Below are 19,743 nucleotides of genomic sequence, written 5' to 3'. Positions count from 1 at the left end.
TGTTGTCACAAAGAAATTGCAACACTGCATTTGCTTGATTTGCATTCATCCGTATGTGGCAACCACTTGGAGGACACATTCTGCACTTTCAGGTCTTCATCCAGTTTCGTGTGCACAGGTTCCACGAAAATGCCAGCTCTGGATGCTATGTGTTCCACACTCATTTGGCAATCCTCCAAAACAATTTTCTCCACTAGTTCAATAATGTCGTCGTCAGACTGGCTGGTGTGAGGTTGAGATTGTCTCGTTTGTTCTGCCTTCTTTGATCTGCTGCAGTCATGAATGCACATTAGATACACCCATGGCACCATCCCCATATCTCACTGAACTAGCAAAGAATTTGTATCAGCATCATACCACACAAATGGAGAAAATTAATGATTACACACTGTTCTTACAGTGAAAATGTCACCATTTTGAGTATCAAGAACAATCCTTCCTCTTGGTGCTGCCAATACACATCTGTATGCCACAAACTGCTACCATCTCTGTAACGTATTCACACCAAATGTACACATACTGCCAGCTCCATATTAACATTATATGACTGTGTGCAATGTGACCAAGAAGTGTCACTATTTAAGATCTGACAGCAGTAACATCCATGACAAACTGTGTACCATGAGGTAGGATAAATTTTGTACCTTAGCATATGAACACTGACAAAGTTAGAATTAGATTTTAAGTAACCACATGGTTGTATGCTTTCTAAATGGACATTGGTCTGAACATCACAAAGAATTTATAATTAACATGCACCTCATTGATGCAGAGATACATAATATGTAAGCAAGCTTACATTTCTACTGTTATACATGCAACAGTTACGTTGCAAATATTGATATGTATGCAATTGTTTGAATCTCCTGTATCAGATGCCACTGATGATTAATTCCATATTCAAATACTGGTTGGACTATTAAACATTTTAAATGCAGGTCCTGGTACTTACAAGGTTTCCTGTAACAAATATTTACGAGCTACAGAGCACCAAACAATCAGGAGTTTTAAGTCTGAGTTTTGATGGTAACACTGGGTCAGCAGTGAACGGAATAAGGAATACCATAAAAATGACGAGGGATTTTGATAAACTAAACACTACTTCTAAAACTATGTGTTTGATGTACCTGAAAAGTATGTTCACAACTGTTGTTTATGGGTAATTGTGAACCGTAGCACTGAGACAATAGCTTTAATATGGAAGCCATACAAAAGTTTAAAAGCAGTCTAAAGCAAGAGAGAGCTGCAGTGGAAATTAATAGCAGAAAAAGTGAAACAAATGGAACAGTGAATAAGTTATCTAATTATGATTGCAAAGAACATTACACATAGGTAGACAGCACGAGGAATCCAGCAAAGTAGCATACAGAAAAGTGAAATCCAGTACAGAATTTCTCTGGTCCATCTGCCATCCATTCACATGTGTCTAAGAGTTATAAACAACTGCTTCCATGACTTAAGTTGCATGGAAAAAATATAAATAATGACTGCTTATAGTTAACAAATTAAGTTAAAGCACTTTCCTTGTCGGTCTGATTTTATAGTTAAGAGTCATGAACAGTAGCAGTCGAGTTTAGGCTTGTTCTGCACATCTACGTCGCGCTTTCTCAGACAGCCAATGAGCGTTCAGAAATGTTCTGAGCACTCTGCTGTGAATGCATAGCTAATGTGAGCATTAAACATGATTGCAGCGAGTTGTTTTGTTAATTTCTATTCCATCTGTTATGAATTGTAATGGCTGCTGGTGGTGCTACATGATAAATTCTATGTAAGCGAGTTTGCAGGATAAAAACTTTCTTAACACAGAAAGCACAGGTGTGGGCGTACTGCAACTGTCGCTTGTAATTGCCAACATTGCAATCCCCTTCTGTGTCTCGACATGCGTGAACTGCCATCGTCCGGGAGGGATAAAAGCTAAGAAAGGAAAAGGAAACAGCTGCTCAACTTCAAGTAATTGGTTACCCCATAGCTTGTAAATATTTGAAGAATCTCATGATTTATCACCAGCCAAAAACTGCTGATAAATGTCCGCCAGCCGAAGTGGCCGTGCGGTTCTAGGCACTACGGTCTGGAACCGTGAGACCGCTATGGTCGCAGGTTCGAATCCTGCCTCGGGCATGGATGTGTGTGTTGTCCTTAGGTTAGTTAGGTTTAACTAGTTCTAAGTTCTAGGGGACTAATGACCTCAGAAGTTGAGTCCCATAGTGCTCAGAGCCATTTGATAAATGTCCGTAGACCATCATTAGGTACATAAAAAACATTTATCGTCGAGTATGATGATGTAAATGTTTCATGAACCTGATGATAATCTGTAAGCCAAAAGTTCAATAAATAGTATTAATCAGCTGCTTTTTGCAGTAAATCATGATGTCCTTAAACAGCACATGCTTGGGCCTCTCATCATGACATCGTTGGAATATTCCCGAAAAAGAGGAAGTTTGTAACTTAATGTTTTAACAACACCATAGTCATCAGATACTGAGCGAAAATTCAACAGAAAAGAGGTAAGGCAAGTAATCTTCCATGGCCTTGTCTGTGGAATATCAATAGGATTCAATCAGGGAGTTTTAAGGAAACAATGTAGAACTTAAATCAGAAATATTGTGAGAGAATTTGAATCCTTCCTCTTCAAAATAAAAAGAGTCCAGTGTCTTAAAAGTGCACTAACTACCGCTGTAGAACTTCAAGACAACTGCAGTGTCGCAATGAAATTCCTTATTACTAAATCAAGAACAGAACACATTTAAGCAAAAGGACACAACAATCAAAGCCTTATAGGCTGATACAAGAGCTATTAATCTTTAAATTTTTTCAGAACTATCCTACCAACAGTGAAGTAAATGGAGATGAAGTACCAAGTCAGGAAGGAAACCAAAATTTACCCTTGACACCACCACCACCACCACCACCACCACCAATTATCAAATGCCTAAAAACATACCTAAAACTGATAGTAGTAGCGACTGAATGCACTACATTAATTAACTTTTGTATTGAAAGAAATGTAAATTATATATACTAATAAAGTATAATGAACATATAATACTAACTATGTCATCTATCTTGAGAATGCTGCGGACAGTTTCAGATGCTAGTGTAATGGCGCTTATTGATACCAGCAAAGGTTGAACAACATTTTCCTCCAGGATGTTTGTTATCGCTCCCTGGAAAAAGAAAATCATAAAAATGTTATTTAAGTCAATGGACAACACCAATGTTAGCATTCCTACAAGCTAGAAATTCTTTGTAACAAATTATAATTTAAGGTCTATTTGGTTTATTTTAAATGTAGAAAAATGTTGCACGAACAGTAAAATATGTTAAAAGAAAATACAAGGGTAAAATATGTAAAATAAAGGAGAGACATCCACTTACCTGTACCAGATTGCTGTGTGGCGCACAGAAACATGCAACAATAATTATACTAGCTTATGAGCTCTTGCTCTTTCTCTATCAAAAGTACACACATTCACGTGATCAACCACACAAGGCCCCCAAATGCACATATCCACAACCACAACGAGACTTGTCGCAGCCACAGATGTGAGTGCTGGGTGTCAAGTTCATTACCCTGGACAGGTATTCTTACACGCCTAAGTTCAGTTCCTACATGCTGTGACATTGTGCCACAATGCATTCACGAACGCCGTACCTTGCCCTGGCCTCCAATACGATCTAATTCCCTTCCTCCATAACAGCAATTACAGAGTCACTACAAGCCTGTTGATGATGATGCATGGTGTATGAATGTGAATCTACTGTAAGCGATGTGATGGAGTTATATGACCTAGCTCATGTATTGTCATTGGTTATTATAGAATTAATGGTGTGTTTGTGTATCTAAACCCTCCATGACAGTCAGTCTATTTGTACCATCACTGCATAATTTTCGTGTATTACATCAAACAAAGGTAATAAATTAAAGTTTTAGACTTCAGGAAGGTCATTCTCCACCAGAAGTGACTCTCACTGATTTACAGCCATAATTCTAACACATCTTCTGTGGGAAATTAGCTGCACATCATTGAAATGTGTTTTGTTTAATACAGTGGAGGGATTTGTAGGCAGCACATTGTTGTATCAGAGGAATGCACCTCTTATGGTGGAAAATAATTTGCTTGTATTCAGTCATTAAGCACTTTGTTTATTCAGCTACTATGACCATTTACAAACTTTTCACTGTTCAGTTAACATGCACAGTATCTACCCAAGGCTGGTTTACAGGCCAAGTGACACAAGCTGCTGCTTGGGCCACCAAGCTGGAAGGGGTGTCAGAGGCCCCACCACTGTTAAGACTTTTATATAGGACATATCACAATTAGTAGCAGTCACTTGCTGTGCCATGCTGAAATAGGTGCCAGTTGTGCCCAAGTACAAGATTTGTTTCCAGTGCCCATCACAATAGGTGAAAACTTGCACAGGTTAAAGTGTACGAGGGAAAGGTGGGAAGAGAGGGCATGTCAAATGATAAACCACTTGTGTGGAAAAATGTTGTTAAACTCGCCCTGTATCAATAATACTAGTACATTCTACTTGCAGAAAATATGGGACAGACCTGGAATACTGACAAGATCAGTCTCTTGTCATTTTTGAAGTAATATTTCCTTGTCTACATGTTCTCAATGTAAATAGAAAAATATGGGATTTTGCATTTTGCTACCACCATGGCTGTATCGAACTTCAACTCTGGCTTTGATTTCCACAGGCAAATTTTTGTGGTGTCTTGGAGAAAAGGGCAGATACAACAGTTGTTGAAACTGAAAAATTGTTTTGTAATGAAAGATGATAAGACATTCAAAAGAACAGTACAGCTCTGAACATTTATATGAAAGAGACTTTGTGGAACAGTAAACATCTCACCTGAAGTCAGTTTCATCTTAGATATAACAATTAAGCTAGTCATCACATTTATGGCTCCATCATAGATACTTCAATTCTCTGAGATTAGCAGGTAAAACAGAAAATACATGTGCACTAACCTTAATGGAACTACAAAAGAAGGGTAGGAGCAAACTTGCAAAAGGCCCCTATGACCACTGCAATGATTTTGGTATCAAAACAGCCTGAGCACATGTGCTAAAGTGAAGTGGTGTACCATCTTGGAGGTAACAAATCTGCTGACCACCGTAATCTTTGTTACAGAGTTGTGCTTTTCTGCAAACAAAAATGGAAAACCCGCCATGGATGCCAAAATGCATTAACTTGTTTGACCAATCCAGATCCTCCAGCTGTTTCCACTGCCAATGATTTAGAAAAAAAGGAAAAATGTCCTGCTGATGTCAAAGTCATTAAATCAAATTCACTAAAATTTGATTTCAATGTTAGTTTAAAAATACAGAATTCCCCGAGATTTTATGAAATTCCTTGAGATTTCCCCAACTGTTCCAGGTAAAATGTTGGTTCAATGGTTAATTTATTTGGGGGAGGGAACCAAACAGAAAGGTCGTCGATCCTATCGGTCAGGTAAAATGTAATTCCTTGAGAAGCCCAGTTTTCCAAAAGAATCACCACCCTGGAATCTTACTGTTCCAGGCCTCTATGCTACACAATACTGTCATCAAGGAATGTCTATGTTAACTATGTGCTGAACTGTAGCAGTTCTGTTGAGAGAAAGGTTGTAACTATTGCCTTCAAAAGTTGTTAGGCGCAATGGCTAGTTCTTCATTCACAGTCCTTCCTGAGGAAGAAGTTGCAGAGCTTTTAGAGGAAAGTCTAAGTGAAAATGAGAATGACAATGATTTTGATAATGACAGTGATTCATTTATAAACAATTAGAGTGAAATAACGATGAAAGCAGTCCACCCTGGAGAGTTTCAAAAAGTATCACAAAAAGAAAAGTTTTATGTTGTAATGCTTTAGGTAAAGATATTTGAATGAAAGCATACTTTTTGTTTTAATGTATATCCTAATTGTCCATCAGCGATCTCACTGTTTCCACAAAAAGACTCGTGCAATTCTCTATAGCGCACTCGGGTGGTAATTTAAATAAGAGAGCAGATGACCTGTGTCTGCATTATACAGTGCAAAGGGTTAATGAAGGCAGAGGAGAGAAATGGGGTTGACCAGATAACAAACTTAAGTACGAAAATTATAAAATTTGCTGTGTTAAATAAAATGCACTTCATAAAACACTTAAACTATAAGGACAATCCCCAGTCTCACAGTAGTTACAGTAAGTTTTTTTTATTAAAACAAGAAAATTTCAATTTCACCTTTCGAACATTGATGCCTGCGTACATCTCCCCCTGAGCATGTCGATTCCGTAATTCAGTGACTGTTGCAATTGGATTCAGTCCAGCATTTTCTGCTAAAGTAGAAGGTATCACTTCCAATGCATCAGCAAAGGCCCTGTAATTGAAATTTCGAAATTAAAATAATTTACAATATGAGGGAAAAAAGAAAGCTGGACAAGTGCCATGTTAAACAATTTTACATTCAAATTTTTACAGATCTCATAAAAACGAATAATGGATGGACACACACACACACACCCACCCACACCCACCCACCCACCCACCCACCCACCCACCCACCCACCCACACACACACACACACACACACACACACACACACACACACAGAGAGAGAGAGAGAGAGAGAGAGAGAGAGAGAGAGAGAGAGAGAGAGGGGGGGGGGGGGGGGGTAGGTTCATACACACGTGTGGCTATCTGAGTGGCCTCCTATCTTTCACAAATTCAAACTGATCTTTAATTAAATAACTGTTCCTTTTGCCTGGTATTAGAACTCACATTGAAAACAAGTCTACAGACATGATCTTTTCTGTACTTACCGTTGTTGATCTAACAGTTGTTGTTCTGGTTTCTTTGCATCACTCTAGACTGCACAGAATTTTATTTTATTATCCAGATGATAGCCTTTAAATTAAAACACTGTATCTTCCTCTGGAATTATTTTAACTACAGCCTGGCTTTTATGAAGACAAGATTATTGTCTACAATATTAGGAAAAGGATAGTTGCTACTCACCATAAAGGTGGCCCACTGAGTTGCAGGCAGGCACAAGGAAATGACTGTTGTGCCTGTCTGCAACTTAACGGGTCACCTTTGTGGTGAGAAGCGACAATTTATCCTTTCCCTAATACTGTTGATATTACAACCTGGTGTTTCTGCAGCAATATTACTGTCAGTGATTTTAGAGTTTCCCAGTGTAGGAACATTTTGAATATTTCTTGGGCAGTCAACCAGATGGTGCCATACAGAAGGAATGATGTTAAGGCAAAGCATTTTCTGGCCACCTTCAGGCATTCCCAATGACTGCCTGCCTGTGCCATTAAATCTGCCCCCTTCCCAACCCCCACAGACATCCTACAGCTGACAGACTCCAGGCTCAGATGAAAGTGCATCGCTGGGGCACGATCTCGTGTCCTCTCAGTCATGCTGGCACCAGCAAAGGACGTAAATTCCTGCTCAGATTGCCACTGTGATTTGACTGTTTTCTAAGCCGGGCCCTAGGCCCTGCTTACTTGATAACTGCTGTCTTTATTTATTAGTTCATCGTGTAGCTGTATGAGCTCTGTAGGCTCTTTTAGAATAAAGTCCCAGAAGGTACTGGACTGTTGCAACAACTCTGTGGGAACGTAGTTCATGACATGTCCATGAGAGATGAAGCGCTCTGCCACAGTGGACTTTGTTCATTTTTCGTGGGGCGTTTATGGTCCATTCATCTCTCCTGTAGCACCCAGATAGTCTGACCTGCATACATTTTCCCGCAATGGCAGAAGGCGAAGTAGACCTCCAGTTTCCAGAGTTTTGTCATCCTCTATTGATGCCAACAAATCTTTCATCTTGGCTGATGTGAGGAACACACACTTGACATTATGTTTCCATAGCATTCTTCCAATTTTCACTGCCTTCTTCGTGATGTATGGTATGGTTGCCACTGAAACAAGTTTTCCTTCATACTCAGCAGACTGTGTCCTCGACTTCTTTGGTCTTACAGTGTATTCTATCTGGTAGTTGTTGCAACCATTCATATGGAACACACCCTGTAGGTGCTTCAGTTTGGCTGCTAGACTGCCTTGATCTGAATTTTCATGTGCTCTGTGCCTTAGCGAGCTTACATCATCAGCTTGTTGCAAAGTAGGAAGACAGTTGGAGTCATGCAAGTACAAATCTGTACTTGTCAGTTTATATTAAATGCTGTGTCCTAGTGTGCCATATAATCTTTGCTTGATGAGCACATCCGGAAATGAAAGCTGAATATTTTCTTATGTGTCCATTGTGAATTTGATATTTTTGTGCAGAAAACTCAGGTGCTGCAATAAGTCTTATAGACGAGATGATGTCCGTGCGGCCAGATTATGGAAGTATCATCCACATACCAAGAAAAGCATAAGAGCTTGTAGACTGTTGACTCCAGAGCTTGTTCAAATGCCTCCACAAAAATACTGGCCACCTCTGGCGGTAGCGGGCTGCCCATCGCACTCAATCTGTTTGTTCATGGTAATTTCCATTTAATAGAAAGAAGGTTGACGTAATCACAAATTCAAGCACTTTTGTTAGCTAGTCGAAGACGGAAGTGTTGCTGCAGACTGAGAGCTGGCCTATTTGTCTGTGGTTGCTGTATGCACAGCAGTGATTGTGTGCTGGCTCACCTAAGCAGACTTGAGCCATTGGAACTAACACACACACACACACACACACACACACACACACACACACACAGAATGTTGGGTATATGTTGTGTATGTAAATATTATCTTCAGAGCATGTACTGTAATCTGCTTCTCATTAAATCAACGTTTTCTGACAGCTACCTGTGAACAGAGCATTGCTAGAGTGTGTTTGAACTAAGCACATTAAGTTAGCTGCCTACAATGTATTATGTTGCTGTTTACTGTGCAGATTTCTTCCTGTTAGTGTGTGATTAACCCGACAGTTGGTTGCCTACAAGTTTTCATATTTTTGTACAATGTAATTAACTAAGCCGTATGACTGGACATAGACAACAGAGGTAGCACAAGTTTGTTCAGAGAATACAAAAAGGTTGGTACCTTTTTTTAGCACTGTACCGTTTCAGGTTAGTTTAGGGTATTTCCTGGCATCTTCATATGCCAAGGTGGACTGATATTAAAACATGGGAGGGAGGGAACGGATTTCTCAGCTAAAAAATACACCTTTTCTCGAGTGAAAATATACTTTTTCCTGCGTGACAATACACTAAAACACCATGTGAAAATATATTATACATAGAAAAAGAACTTCCCACAATTTTAGGAAACAAAACACAGCAAAAAAATGCTTCTTGGAAAGACCTGATACGCAGCAACACATACACTGCATATTTTTGTATTATGAAAGTATAAATATGAATTCCACCGAAGACAGCATGTTAGCTTTCAAAGCAGTGAAATTGAGATTGTGCTGCATGATGCACTTTTGTCAGCCAATTATACTCATGCCACGGGATCTCATAAGACAATGACAGCAGGTATTCAAAGTGTATGACACATGGTGCAGTCAGCCAATAGCAGCATCAGTGTTAAGTAGCGCGTAGATGCAAGTAGGAAAAGTTCATGGTTTAAATTAATATACATACAGTACAGCTACAAGAAAAGTGTTCACTTAGTATACAGCTCGACAAAAGTTCTTTGCTGTTCCCCCTCTCCTCCCCCTCCCCTGAAGGGTGTGGTTAAGGGAGGCTACTAAGGGCCCAGCTTAAATTGCAGCTCCTGAATATTTATGACAAGCACAATTATAAATATCAATGCTGTGCACCGAACATTTGTGGATAGAAAAGACAGTTACATGTGAAATTACTCAAGAACTAACCACCCCCCACCCCCATTTTTAAGGGATTATTATACTTGTTGCCATCATTATTGCATAATTTGTGATCTCCGAAAAGAACTAAAACAAATATGAAAAACTAACCTTGAAGCTTGGTCCTTTTTAATGTTTGTTCCCCTTTAAGATATATCAGACACAAATGTGCCAGTAAAATTCTAAATACTGGCATAAATGGCTAGTCTTTTGGGTCAACAATTTTTCTAAGGGGCTAGCCCTCAAAGTGTTAAATTTTGAACAAGAGTCTAATGCTCTGTGATTTAAGAAATTTGTCGCACGTTTTCACATTTAACACAATTATTCTTATGTAAACAGAAATTGACTGCAATTCTCAAAGCATCATTCACAATATTTTCCTGTGACTATTAAAAATCTGAACAGTTGTGACATCATGTTCATCAAAAGCAGTTTGTTGTTACAAAGTATTACATAGTCTTCGTTCTAAAGCCTTTGACACACTTTGCTGTTGGCAGACGCTTGGGTGTGCACTATGTTTTGTTGTTGTAAATGACATATTTTTCTAAGTTTTATTTTGGTGTTATTCTCTCATTTATGTTTTACTGCTGCAGTATTATTCTGCATTAATGGGCTAAAGTAAAATTCCTTGTTAGAGTATCAGTGCTTACCAATCAAAAGTACAAAAATTTTGCTGAAAAATCAAACAATGAAAAATTCCCAGGAATCTAAAACATTCCTGTGTTTTCCTGGATGAAAACTCCGAAGTTCTTCCCAGATTTCATAGTTATCCCGGGTTGTATACACCCTGAAGGAAGGATTACCTATTTTTAAAAATTAATGTCTCAAAAACTAAAATTAAGATGGCTAGATGAATGCAACAAACAATATGTTTATTGCAAAAGTTGAAGGAATTTTTTACAGAATTATACAGAAATAGTTAAAGGTGCTAACAGAAGGCACTGCAATCACAAAATCAGTGCCTATAAATAGTGTGCTGCAGCTCCTAGTGATCAGTTCCACCACTGAAATGGTAAAGGAGGTTAGCATACAGAAGGAAGAGGTAGAAATCACGTGTACCAGTTAACAACCTGTTTTTCAGTGTTAGAATATCACGAGTTGGTACACAGTCCTATAGCAACAAGGAACAGTTTTCAAACAAGATTTAATATTACAAAAGGTTCCAATGGCAAAAAGAACATTCACAAGCTATTCACCAAATTCCTACAGACAGGCATCGTTGCTTGTGATCTAGCAGGGAATGCTGGCCCCAGGCAAACTGTAGCTTCTCAATTCACAGAAGGACTCAAATGACGACAATCAGCAGATAAAACGTCTAGCACAGCTTGGACGCCACTCAGAACTTAATTCAGCTATACTGACAATGGATAATACCCACAAAGTACGCACACAGCGTTCGGAACAGCCGCGGCTACAGGAAAACGCTACAGCTATTGCTATTGGTCAGTGCACATCAAGGACAGAATGCCAGATGTGGCGTGGACCGCAGAGGGAACGCCTAGCACAACATAGGCATAAATACCGGACTTCTTCCACACTGGAATCAGTATCTGACAGCACCTGAAGAAGACTGCGAGTCACGCAGTTGAAATATCGTGCAGGAAAGATGCAAATAACCGGCAGAAACCCGATTAATCAACATGACATACTCAAAATGTTTTGCAATGTGTTAAATTAAATATAAAAACCAATAAAAGTGACTAGTAGCATAAGATACACAAAAGCAATTGCTTTTGGTTGTTTTATTATGCTATTAAACTCATTTAAATTTTATTAAGATTTAAGTTTTATTAACAATTCATTGCTGTACTGAATTATGAATTTAGTTATTTGGGCAGGTTGTCTGTATTTTCTGTCCAAGTGATCAATAAATGTATTAGCGCTTTACGTTCAACCCAAACTCAATCGATTCCACCCTTTAATCCTAATGGTTCTACTGCATATAACAGCAGCAGCTTAAGAATATGAGGAAGCTGCGCTGGAAGATATCCATAAGCTGTGAAAGTGGCAGTGGGACTGAGGACACTGGATCATAGCCTAGTGACACCCTTCCCCCAACACTGCACCAGCTCCATGCCCAAAAATGGTCATGGGATATAAAGGCGGCACCCCATTGAAGAATATCAGTCGTCAGCAATGTCTGAAGATGGCAATAATAATAATAATAATAATAATAATAATAATAATAATAATAGAAGGAAACAAAACCAAACATTCAACATAAACCAAAAGAAATTTTACCAGACAATAGATAACACACACATTAAAATAGACAATCTACCAAACATAACAGACATGGAACACTTCTGGAGCAACATATGGACAAACCTGGTACAACATAACAGGCATGCACGGTGGATACAAGCAGAAACAGATACATACAAGATGATACCACAAATGCCTGAAGTGATAATTTTGCAACATGAAGCCACCCAAGCAATTAATTCTACGCACAATCGGAAAGACCCTGGAAAAGATAAAATAGCAAATTTCTGGCTAAAGAAATTCACCTCAACACATTCACATCTAACTAAATTATTTAACAGTTACATTGCAGACCCATACACATTCCCTGATACACTTACACATGGAATAACTTATCTGAAACCTAAAGATCAAGCAGACACAGCAAACCCAGCTAAATATCGCCCCATAACATGCCTACCAAAAATATACAAAATATTAACTTCAGTCATTACACAGAAATTAATGACACATACAACACAGAACAAAATTATAAATGAAGAACAAAAAGGCTGTTGCAAAGGAGCACGAGGATGTAAAGAGCAAATGATAATAGATGCAGAGGTGACATATCAAGCTAAAACTAAACAAAGGTCGCTACACTATGCATACATTGATTACCAAAAAGCTTTTGATAGTGTACCCCACGCATGGTTACTACAAATATTGGAAATATACAAAGTAGATCCTAAATTGATACAGTTCCTAAACATAGAAATGAAAAATTGGAAAACCACACTTAACATCCAAACAAATTCAAATAATATCACATCACAGCCAATACAGATTAAGTGTGGAATATACCAAGGAGACTCATTAAGTCCTTTCTGGTTCTGCCTTGCTCTGTACCCACTATCCAACATGCTAAATAATACAAATTATGGATACAATATTACTGGAACATACCCACACAAAATCACACATCTGCTATACATGGATGATCTAAAACTACTGGCAGCAACAAATCAACAACTCAACCAATTACTAAAGATAACAGAAGTATTCAGCAATGATATATAAATATGGCTTTTGGAACAGACAAATGTAAGAAAAATAGCATAGTCAAGGGAAAACGCACTAAACAAGAAGATTACATATTGGACAACCACAGCGACTGCATAGAAGCGATGGAAAAAAACATGCCTATAAATGTCTAGGATACAGACAAAAATAGGAATAGATAATACAAATATTAAAGAAGAACTAAAAGAAAAATGTAGACAAAGACTAACAAAAATACTGAAAACAGAATTGACAGCAAGAAAAAAGACAAAAGCTATAAATACTTATGCTATACCAATATTGACCTACTCATTTGGAGTAGTGAAATGGAGTAACACAGACCTAGAAGCACTCAATACACTTACATGATCACAATGCCACAAATATAGAATACATCACATACATTCAGCAACTGAAAGATTCACATTAAGCAGAAAGGAAGGAGGAAGGGGATTTATCAACATAAAAAACCTACATTATGGACAGGTAGACAATTTAAGAAAATTCTTTATAGAACGAGCAGAAACTAGCAAAATACACAAAGTAATCACTCATATAAATACATTGGCTACACCACTGCAATTTCATAACCACTTCTACAACCCTTTAGATCACATAACATCAACAGATATGAAGAAAGTAAATTGGAAAAAGAAAACACTACATGGGAAGCACCCTTATCATCTAACACAGCCACACATCGATCAAGACGCATCCAACACATGGCTAAGAAAAGGCAATATATACAGTGAGACGGAAGGATTCATGATTGCAATACAGGATCAAACAAACACCAGATATTACAGCAAGCATATTATTAAAGATCCCAATACCACAACAGATAAATGCAGACTTTGCAAACAACAAATAGAAACAGTAGATCACATCACAAGCGGATGTACAATACTAGCAAATACAGAATACCCCAGAAGACATGACAATGTAGCAAAAATAATACATCAACAGCTTGCCTTACAACATAAACTTATAAAACAACATGTTCCCACATACAAGTATGCACCACAAAATGTACTGGAGAACGATGAATACAAATTATACTGGAACAGAACCATTATAACAGATAAAACAACACCACATAACAAACCTGACATCATACTCACCAATAAAAAGAAGAAATTAACACAACTAATCGAAATATCCATACCCAATACAACAAATATACAATAGAAAACAGGAGAAAAAATTGAAAAATACATCCAACTGGCTGAGGAAGTCAAGGACATGTGGCATCAGGATAAAGTTGACATTATACCAATTATACTATCAACTACAGGAGTCATACCACACAATATCCACCAGTACATCAATGCAATAGAGCTACATCCGAACTTATCAAGGTCCGCGTCACCTTCCATTTTTAACCAGACATAACGTCTGAGACAAGAAAGAAATAATAATAATAATAATAATAATAATAATATTCTCATGCTGAGAAATTTACTTGATAGTCTGAACTCCAGCATTTTTTTCCTATGTCATTTAATTTCACTGGCCCCATAACATCAACACATTCACAATTATGTAACACCCTCTTCCTTCAATTATTTCTAACCAATAACATACTCCAAGAATAATGTGGGTTTGACTAACAACTTTACAAAAATTTTGAAACCACTGGTGAGTGATATCTAAACAAGTTACTGGAGGAAAAAAAAAACCAGTTCTTTTTTATAAATACAAAAAGACTGTTGCCTACCCAACAGCTACACCTAACGTATCTCAAAGAATTTTAGTGAAACATGGTGGTACATAATAACTGTTTAATGGATCAGTGGGTTCAGATTACTAGAAGGAGTAACAAGGATCCTAACAAGATCTGAATGTATTCTGTTAGAAACTACGATCTTACGTAACTTCAGATATCACGGAGTCACAACTTACCATCACTTGTCTCAAACATTCTAAAATGACAATAACACCAAATAGGACGATAGATTTCTACTCACCAAACAGAGTAGGCACTGAGTGGCAAATAGGCACATCAAAAGAAGACTGTTAGTTATTAACAATAAACCTAATTCTTTAAAGAATTTTCCATGTATGAAACAGCTTAAAACATTTGATTACTTCACAAATGAGTTAATGTGTTAAATACTTGACATTAAGCATGTAAATGAGAAAAAATTTAAAAAGATTTGAAATGATGTTTAGAGTTTACTGGAAGGCACTAAGTGCTCTTGCTATGAAACACAATGTGGGTGCTACACACTCCACTTTAAGTGAAAGGAATCAAACAATGGAAAATCCAGGATGGAATGTACCAATACCAGACAAGGAACGGTGCTACTCACCATATAGCAGAGATTCTGAGTCGCGATAGGCACAACAAAAAGATTCACACAATTATAGCTTTCGGCCATTAAGGCCTTTGTCAGCAGTAGACACAAATGTGCGCACAAAAACGCGCGCGCGCGCCCTCTCACAATCACACACACACACACACACACACACACGTCTGAGTCTCAGAGAACAGAAACTACACTGTGAGCAGCAGCACCAGTGCATGATGGGAGTGGCGACTGGGTGGGGGTAAGGAGGAGGCTGGGGCGGGGAGGGGGAGGGATAGTATGGTGGGAGTGGCAGGCAGGGAAGTGTTGCAGTTTAGACAGAGGGCAGGAGAGAAGGTGCGGAGGGGGGGGGTAAATAGTGGAAAGGAGAGAAATTAAAAGACTGGGTGTGGTGGTGAAATGAGGGCTGTGTAGTGCTGGAATGGGAACAGGGAGGGGGCTGGATGGGTGAGGAAAGTGACTAACCTCTTGATGAGTAGATTGTGACAACATTTTAAATTCAGTTGATAGTTTTGTAAAATATTGAAAATCAAATTTTTATTCCTCCTGGAAGCCATCAGATACTCTTTGAGGGTAACAATCCATCCTATATCATACTGTTGTTATTCCATGTCAGATGTTCCATGTTCGACATTCTAAATTAAAAAATTGGCTGGAGAAATTACTATCTCCTATTGTCACTCATGCAAATTAAATTACTTGAATTGTAACCACCCGTATTTCTTGTCAAATCTCCAAGTGGGTTTGATAAGTAAGATGGTGCTGAAAAAGTCATCTAGAACATTAATAGATCTCTATGAGTGTAGATAAAAGGAAATGTCCTGACTCATTAGCACACAGCCCAAACCATTAAGGATAGAAATTTGGAGAGGGTGTTGATCTTATACTGTAGGTCTTGTTTAGTATGGGATTATTCAAAATCCCACCCTAGATGAGGTGAAGTAGGGGATGGACGGTTTTCTGAAAATATGTCACTACTAAAGCAATTTTTGAACTATAACTATGAAAAGTGGTAATTGTTTTCTCAAAAAAGTGCTTCGGCATTTTTTGAAATGCAAACACTAAGGAGGTTAAATAGTAGGTGGAAGTTTGTTTTTAACAAATCATCATTAAAGTACTTATAAAGCACTTTTGAAGCTACATTTATGGAAATGGGCATTTGACTTCTCAGTTAAAAATAAAAAAATTACACATTTCAGTGCTTTTGGAAATTTAACCCCTATGGGGGTGAAATAGGATATGGAAGTTTCTATGGAAATATCACTGTAAGAACTCTAAAGGAAGGATTAACAAAAATCTCAGACTCCGGCTACTAGAATCATTTTTTGTCAGAAACTCAGAAGCACACCCTATAGTCAGAATGAAAAGTTTATAAGATGTTGCAATTTTTGAACACAAAAATTTGATAAAAAAGTCTGTGGAGACCACACAGTCTACATAAGCGAAGCAGTGAGCACTAAGCTAGTCACAAAATAAAACTTCATGGAAACCAACTGTTGTCAAATTTACAGCATCAGACAGAAAAAAAAAAAAAAAAACTGAAATAAGCATACTGAAATATCTCAATGACTATCATCAGTGGCTGGCTAGCAAATTAAAAAATCACTTAGTAGAATTTCAATAGTATTAGATCTACCTGAAACAGTATGCATCTACACCAGTAATAGTTTGTGAATACTGGGCAAGACGGAGAGCAAGTTCTATTTCCGGTGCACCACCTCCAGCAATAAGAGCCCTGAAAACAAGTCTAAATTAGTAACAGCACATCATATGGACAGCATAAGAAGACAAAAGCAAGATTTCAAACTCAGGTTAAGTTAACTACCACTGACCTTTTTTTCACTAGGCAGCGAACTACACACAATGCATCATGCAGCGACCTGTCTGCTTCATCAAGCACCAATTTATTGGATCCTCGCACTAACACTGTCACTGTACGACCCGCATTATGAATGCCTGAAACTTTCACAAATTTCCCTGTTGCTCCAGCTGCAACCTCCTCTACCAACTCTGCTGATCCCAAGTGCTCTGGTACAAAGTGATCCAAGCTAGCAATCGGCCTCAGGCCAAGTGTCTGTAAACAGCAATAATGTTATCACTACTTTGATCAAGTATACCACGTGCTAAAGCAAAAAGGATCAAATGTGGAGGGAGAATATATGACAGATGAGGCTCAGAAGGAACAAACATCAACATCACATCTGCTTTCAGATGTGTTGTATGATTCAGGAGAAGATCACAGCCAAGGGATATGAATTTTTATGTAACTTTCAGTTCACAACTCTGCTTAATACATAAGTGGAAAATAATCACAGTTTTCCTGTAGTTACCTTTGACACAAACTCAATATCTTCACGTTCTATATCTTTTATTACCATTACTTTAATTTTGTCCAAGAAATGTACTGCCAGATCACTTATAGCATCCCTGCAAAATACATAAAGTTATCTTCAGAAAAAATAAGTTAAAAGCCACTATAAAGAAATTGCAATACATAAAACTGGATCACAAGATCATATATAAACATTCAGCTCTTAAAACTAAAACATTAAATTATAAATGCTGCAGAAATAAATCTAGTGACATACCGAAGTATAGATTTCTGAACAAGCAACACATTGCAGCCTGCTTTCTTGATCTGTTTTACTATATTAAGTATGTAGGCACGTTCTTCCTTCAGAACACGGTCCATTGCTGCGTAATCTGATACTATGACATTGTGGTCCATCTGCAATTAGAAATGATTTTTGCCTTTACAAATATCTGCTTGTGTCTGTATATGTGCGGATGGATGTGTGTGTGTGTGTGTGTGTGTGTGTGTGTGTGTGTGTGTGTGCGCGCACCTGTCCTTTTTCCCCCTAAGGTAAGTCTTTCCGCTCCCGGGATTGGAATGACTCCTTACCCTCTCCCTTAAAACCCACATCCTTTCATCTTTCCCTCTCCTTCCCTCTTTCCTGATGAAACAACCGTTGGTTGCGAAAGCTTGAATTTTGTGTGTCTATCAACATGCCAAAGCTTTCGTTTGGTAAGTTACACCATCTCACCATCTTTGTTTTTATATATATATATACACAAAGATGATGTGACTTACCCATACGAAAGCGCTGGCAGGTCGATAGAAACACAAACAGACACATACATAGACACAAAATTCAAGCTTTCGCAACAAACTGTTGCCTCATCAGGAAAGAGGGAAGGAGAGGGAAAGACGAAAGGAAGTGGGTTTTAAGGGAGAGGGTAAGGAGTCATTTTAATCCCGGGAGCGGAAAGACTTACCTTAGGGGGAAAAAATGACGGGTATACACTCGCGCGCGCACACACACACACACACACACACACACACACACACACACACACACACACACATCCATCCACACATATACAGACACAAGCAGACATATTTATATTGCTTTAAATATGTCTGCTTGTGGCTGTGTATGTGTGGATGGATATGTGTGTGTGTGCGCGCGCGAGTGTATACCCGTCCTTTTTGTTTTTAGATTACCAGAAATTAATGCCTACTGTCCATTCAAAAATTCATGATTAATGAAAGATTTAAATGAAAATGGTGGTATTAAACAAGAAACACTTCATAATGTTCTGAAAAATTATAGTTATTCTGTCATGGACTGGTTTTTGCATCCTTAGGCATCTTCGTTTGTCACCTGAAGATGCCGTAAGAAGCCAAAAGCTGGTCCATAAAAAATAAATGTCATTTTGCAGAATCTTAGGAAATGTTTCCTGCTTATCACCTGCGAAGCACTAATTGAAATTCAGTTAATTTTAAAAGTGGTTGTTCCTGCAATGACAAAAAAAAAGATTCACACTGCCATACTGCCACATCTACAACAAACTTTTTCCTTTTTCTTTTTGGAAGTATAGCCTTAATACTCCATCACAAATAGCATAAGCGAGCAGTGATGCTGCAAACCATAATTCTTAAGTGGTTGTTTCACTAATAGATTGATTGATTGATTGATGGATGGATGGATGGGTTTTATGGGACTAAATGGTGATGTCATCAGTCCTGTGATTCAAAAGTTAACTAGCGTAAGATAGATGTGTCTGCTAAAAGTGGGCAGATCTAGTCAGAGGGGTCAAACTATAAAGTGAGGAAGTTACAAATCCATACAGTAGAAGGCAAAAAAGGGTAAGCCAAACCTAAAAACCAGATAAACAGATGGATAGAATGAGGCCCTTGCAAGGAGAGTGGTCGTGGGTTCCTGACCCAGAAAACTTTAAGAGAGGTTCCAACCACAACCACCCTGTCCCTGCTTCAAGAGTAAAGCAAAAGCTTTTAACTGAAAATAAAAGCCACTGTCATTTAGGAAACTGAAGACCATTTCAACCAACCATGAATCGTCTGCTAATATTAAAACATTGAATCTGGAAGCCTATAATTAGTA

General features: G+C 38.1%; 1 protein-coding gene across 1 annotated transcript in view; it reads right to left on the bottom strand.

The window, feature by feature from the left end:
* LOC124802571 (T-complex protein 1 subunit delta) overlaps nucleotides 1-19,743 on the bottom strand; it is a 100,443-nt gene that overhangs the window by 7,614 nt on the left and 73,086 nt on the right. The window contains exons 7-12 of the mRNA XM_047263443.1: nucleotides 17,926-18,065; nucleotides 17,668-17,764; nucleotides 17,170-17,411; nucleotides 16,974-17,072; nucleotides 6,213-6,348; nucleotides 3,051-3,164 (exon numbers count right to left, since the gene is read on the bottom strand). Of these exons, the coding sequence (XP_047119399.1) occupies nucleotides 3,051-3,164; nucleotides 6,213-6,348; nucleotides 16,974-17,072; nucleotides 17,170-17,411; nucleotides 17,668-17,764; nucleotides 17,926-18,065 (828 nt within the window). The remainder of the gene's footprint in view (nucleotides 1-3,050; nucleotides 3,165-6,212; nucleotides 6,349-16,973; nucleotides 17,073-17,169; nucleotides 17,412-17,667; nucleotides 17,765-17,925; nucleotides 18,066-19,743) is intronic.

The sequence above is a fragment of the Schistocerca piceifrons genome, chromosome 6 (assembly GCF_021461385.2).
Source record: "Schistocerca piceifrons isolate TAMUIC-IGC-003096 chromosome 6, iqSchPice1.1, whole genome shotgun sequence".
NCBI classification, from domain to species: Eukaryota; Metazoa; Arthropoda; class Insecta; order Orthoptera; family Acrididae; genus Schistocerca; species Schistocerca piceifrons.
The sequence above is the reverse complement of the archived record's forward strand: the minus strand, read 5'-3'. Positions and strand labels throughout refer to the sequence as shown.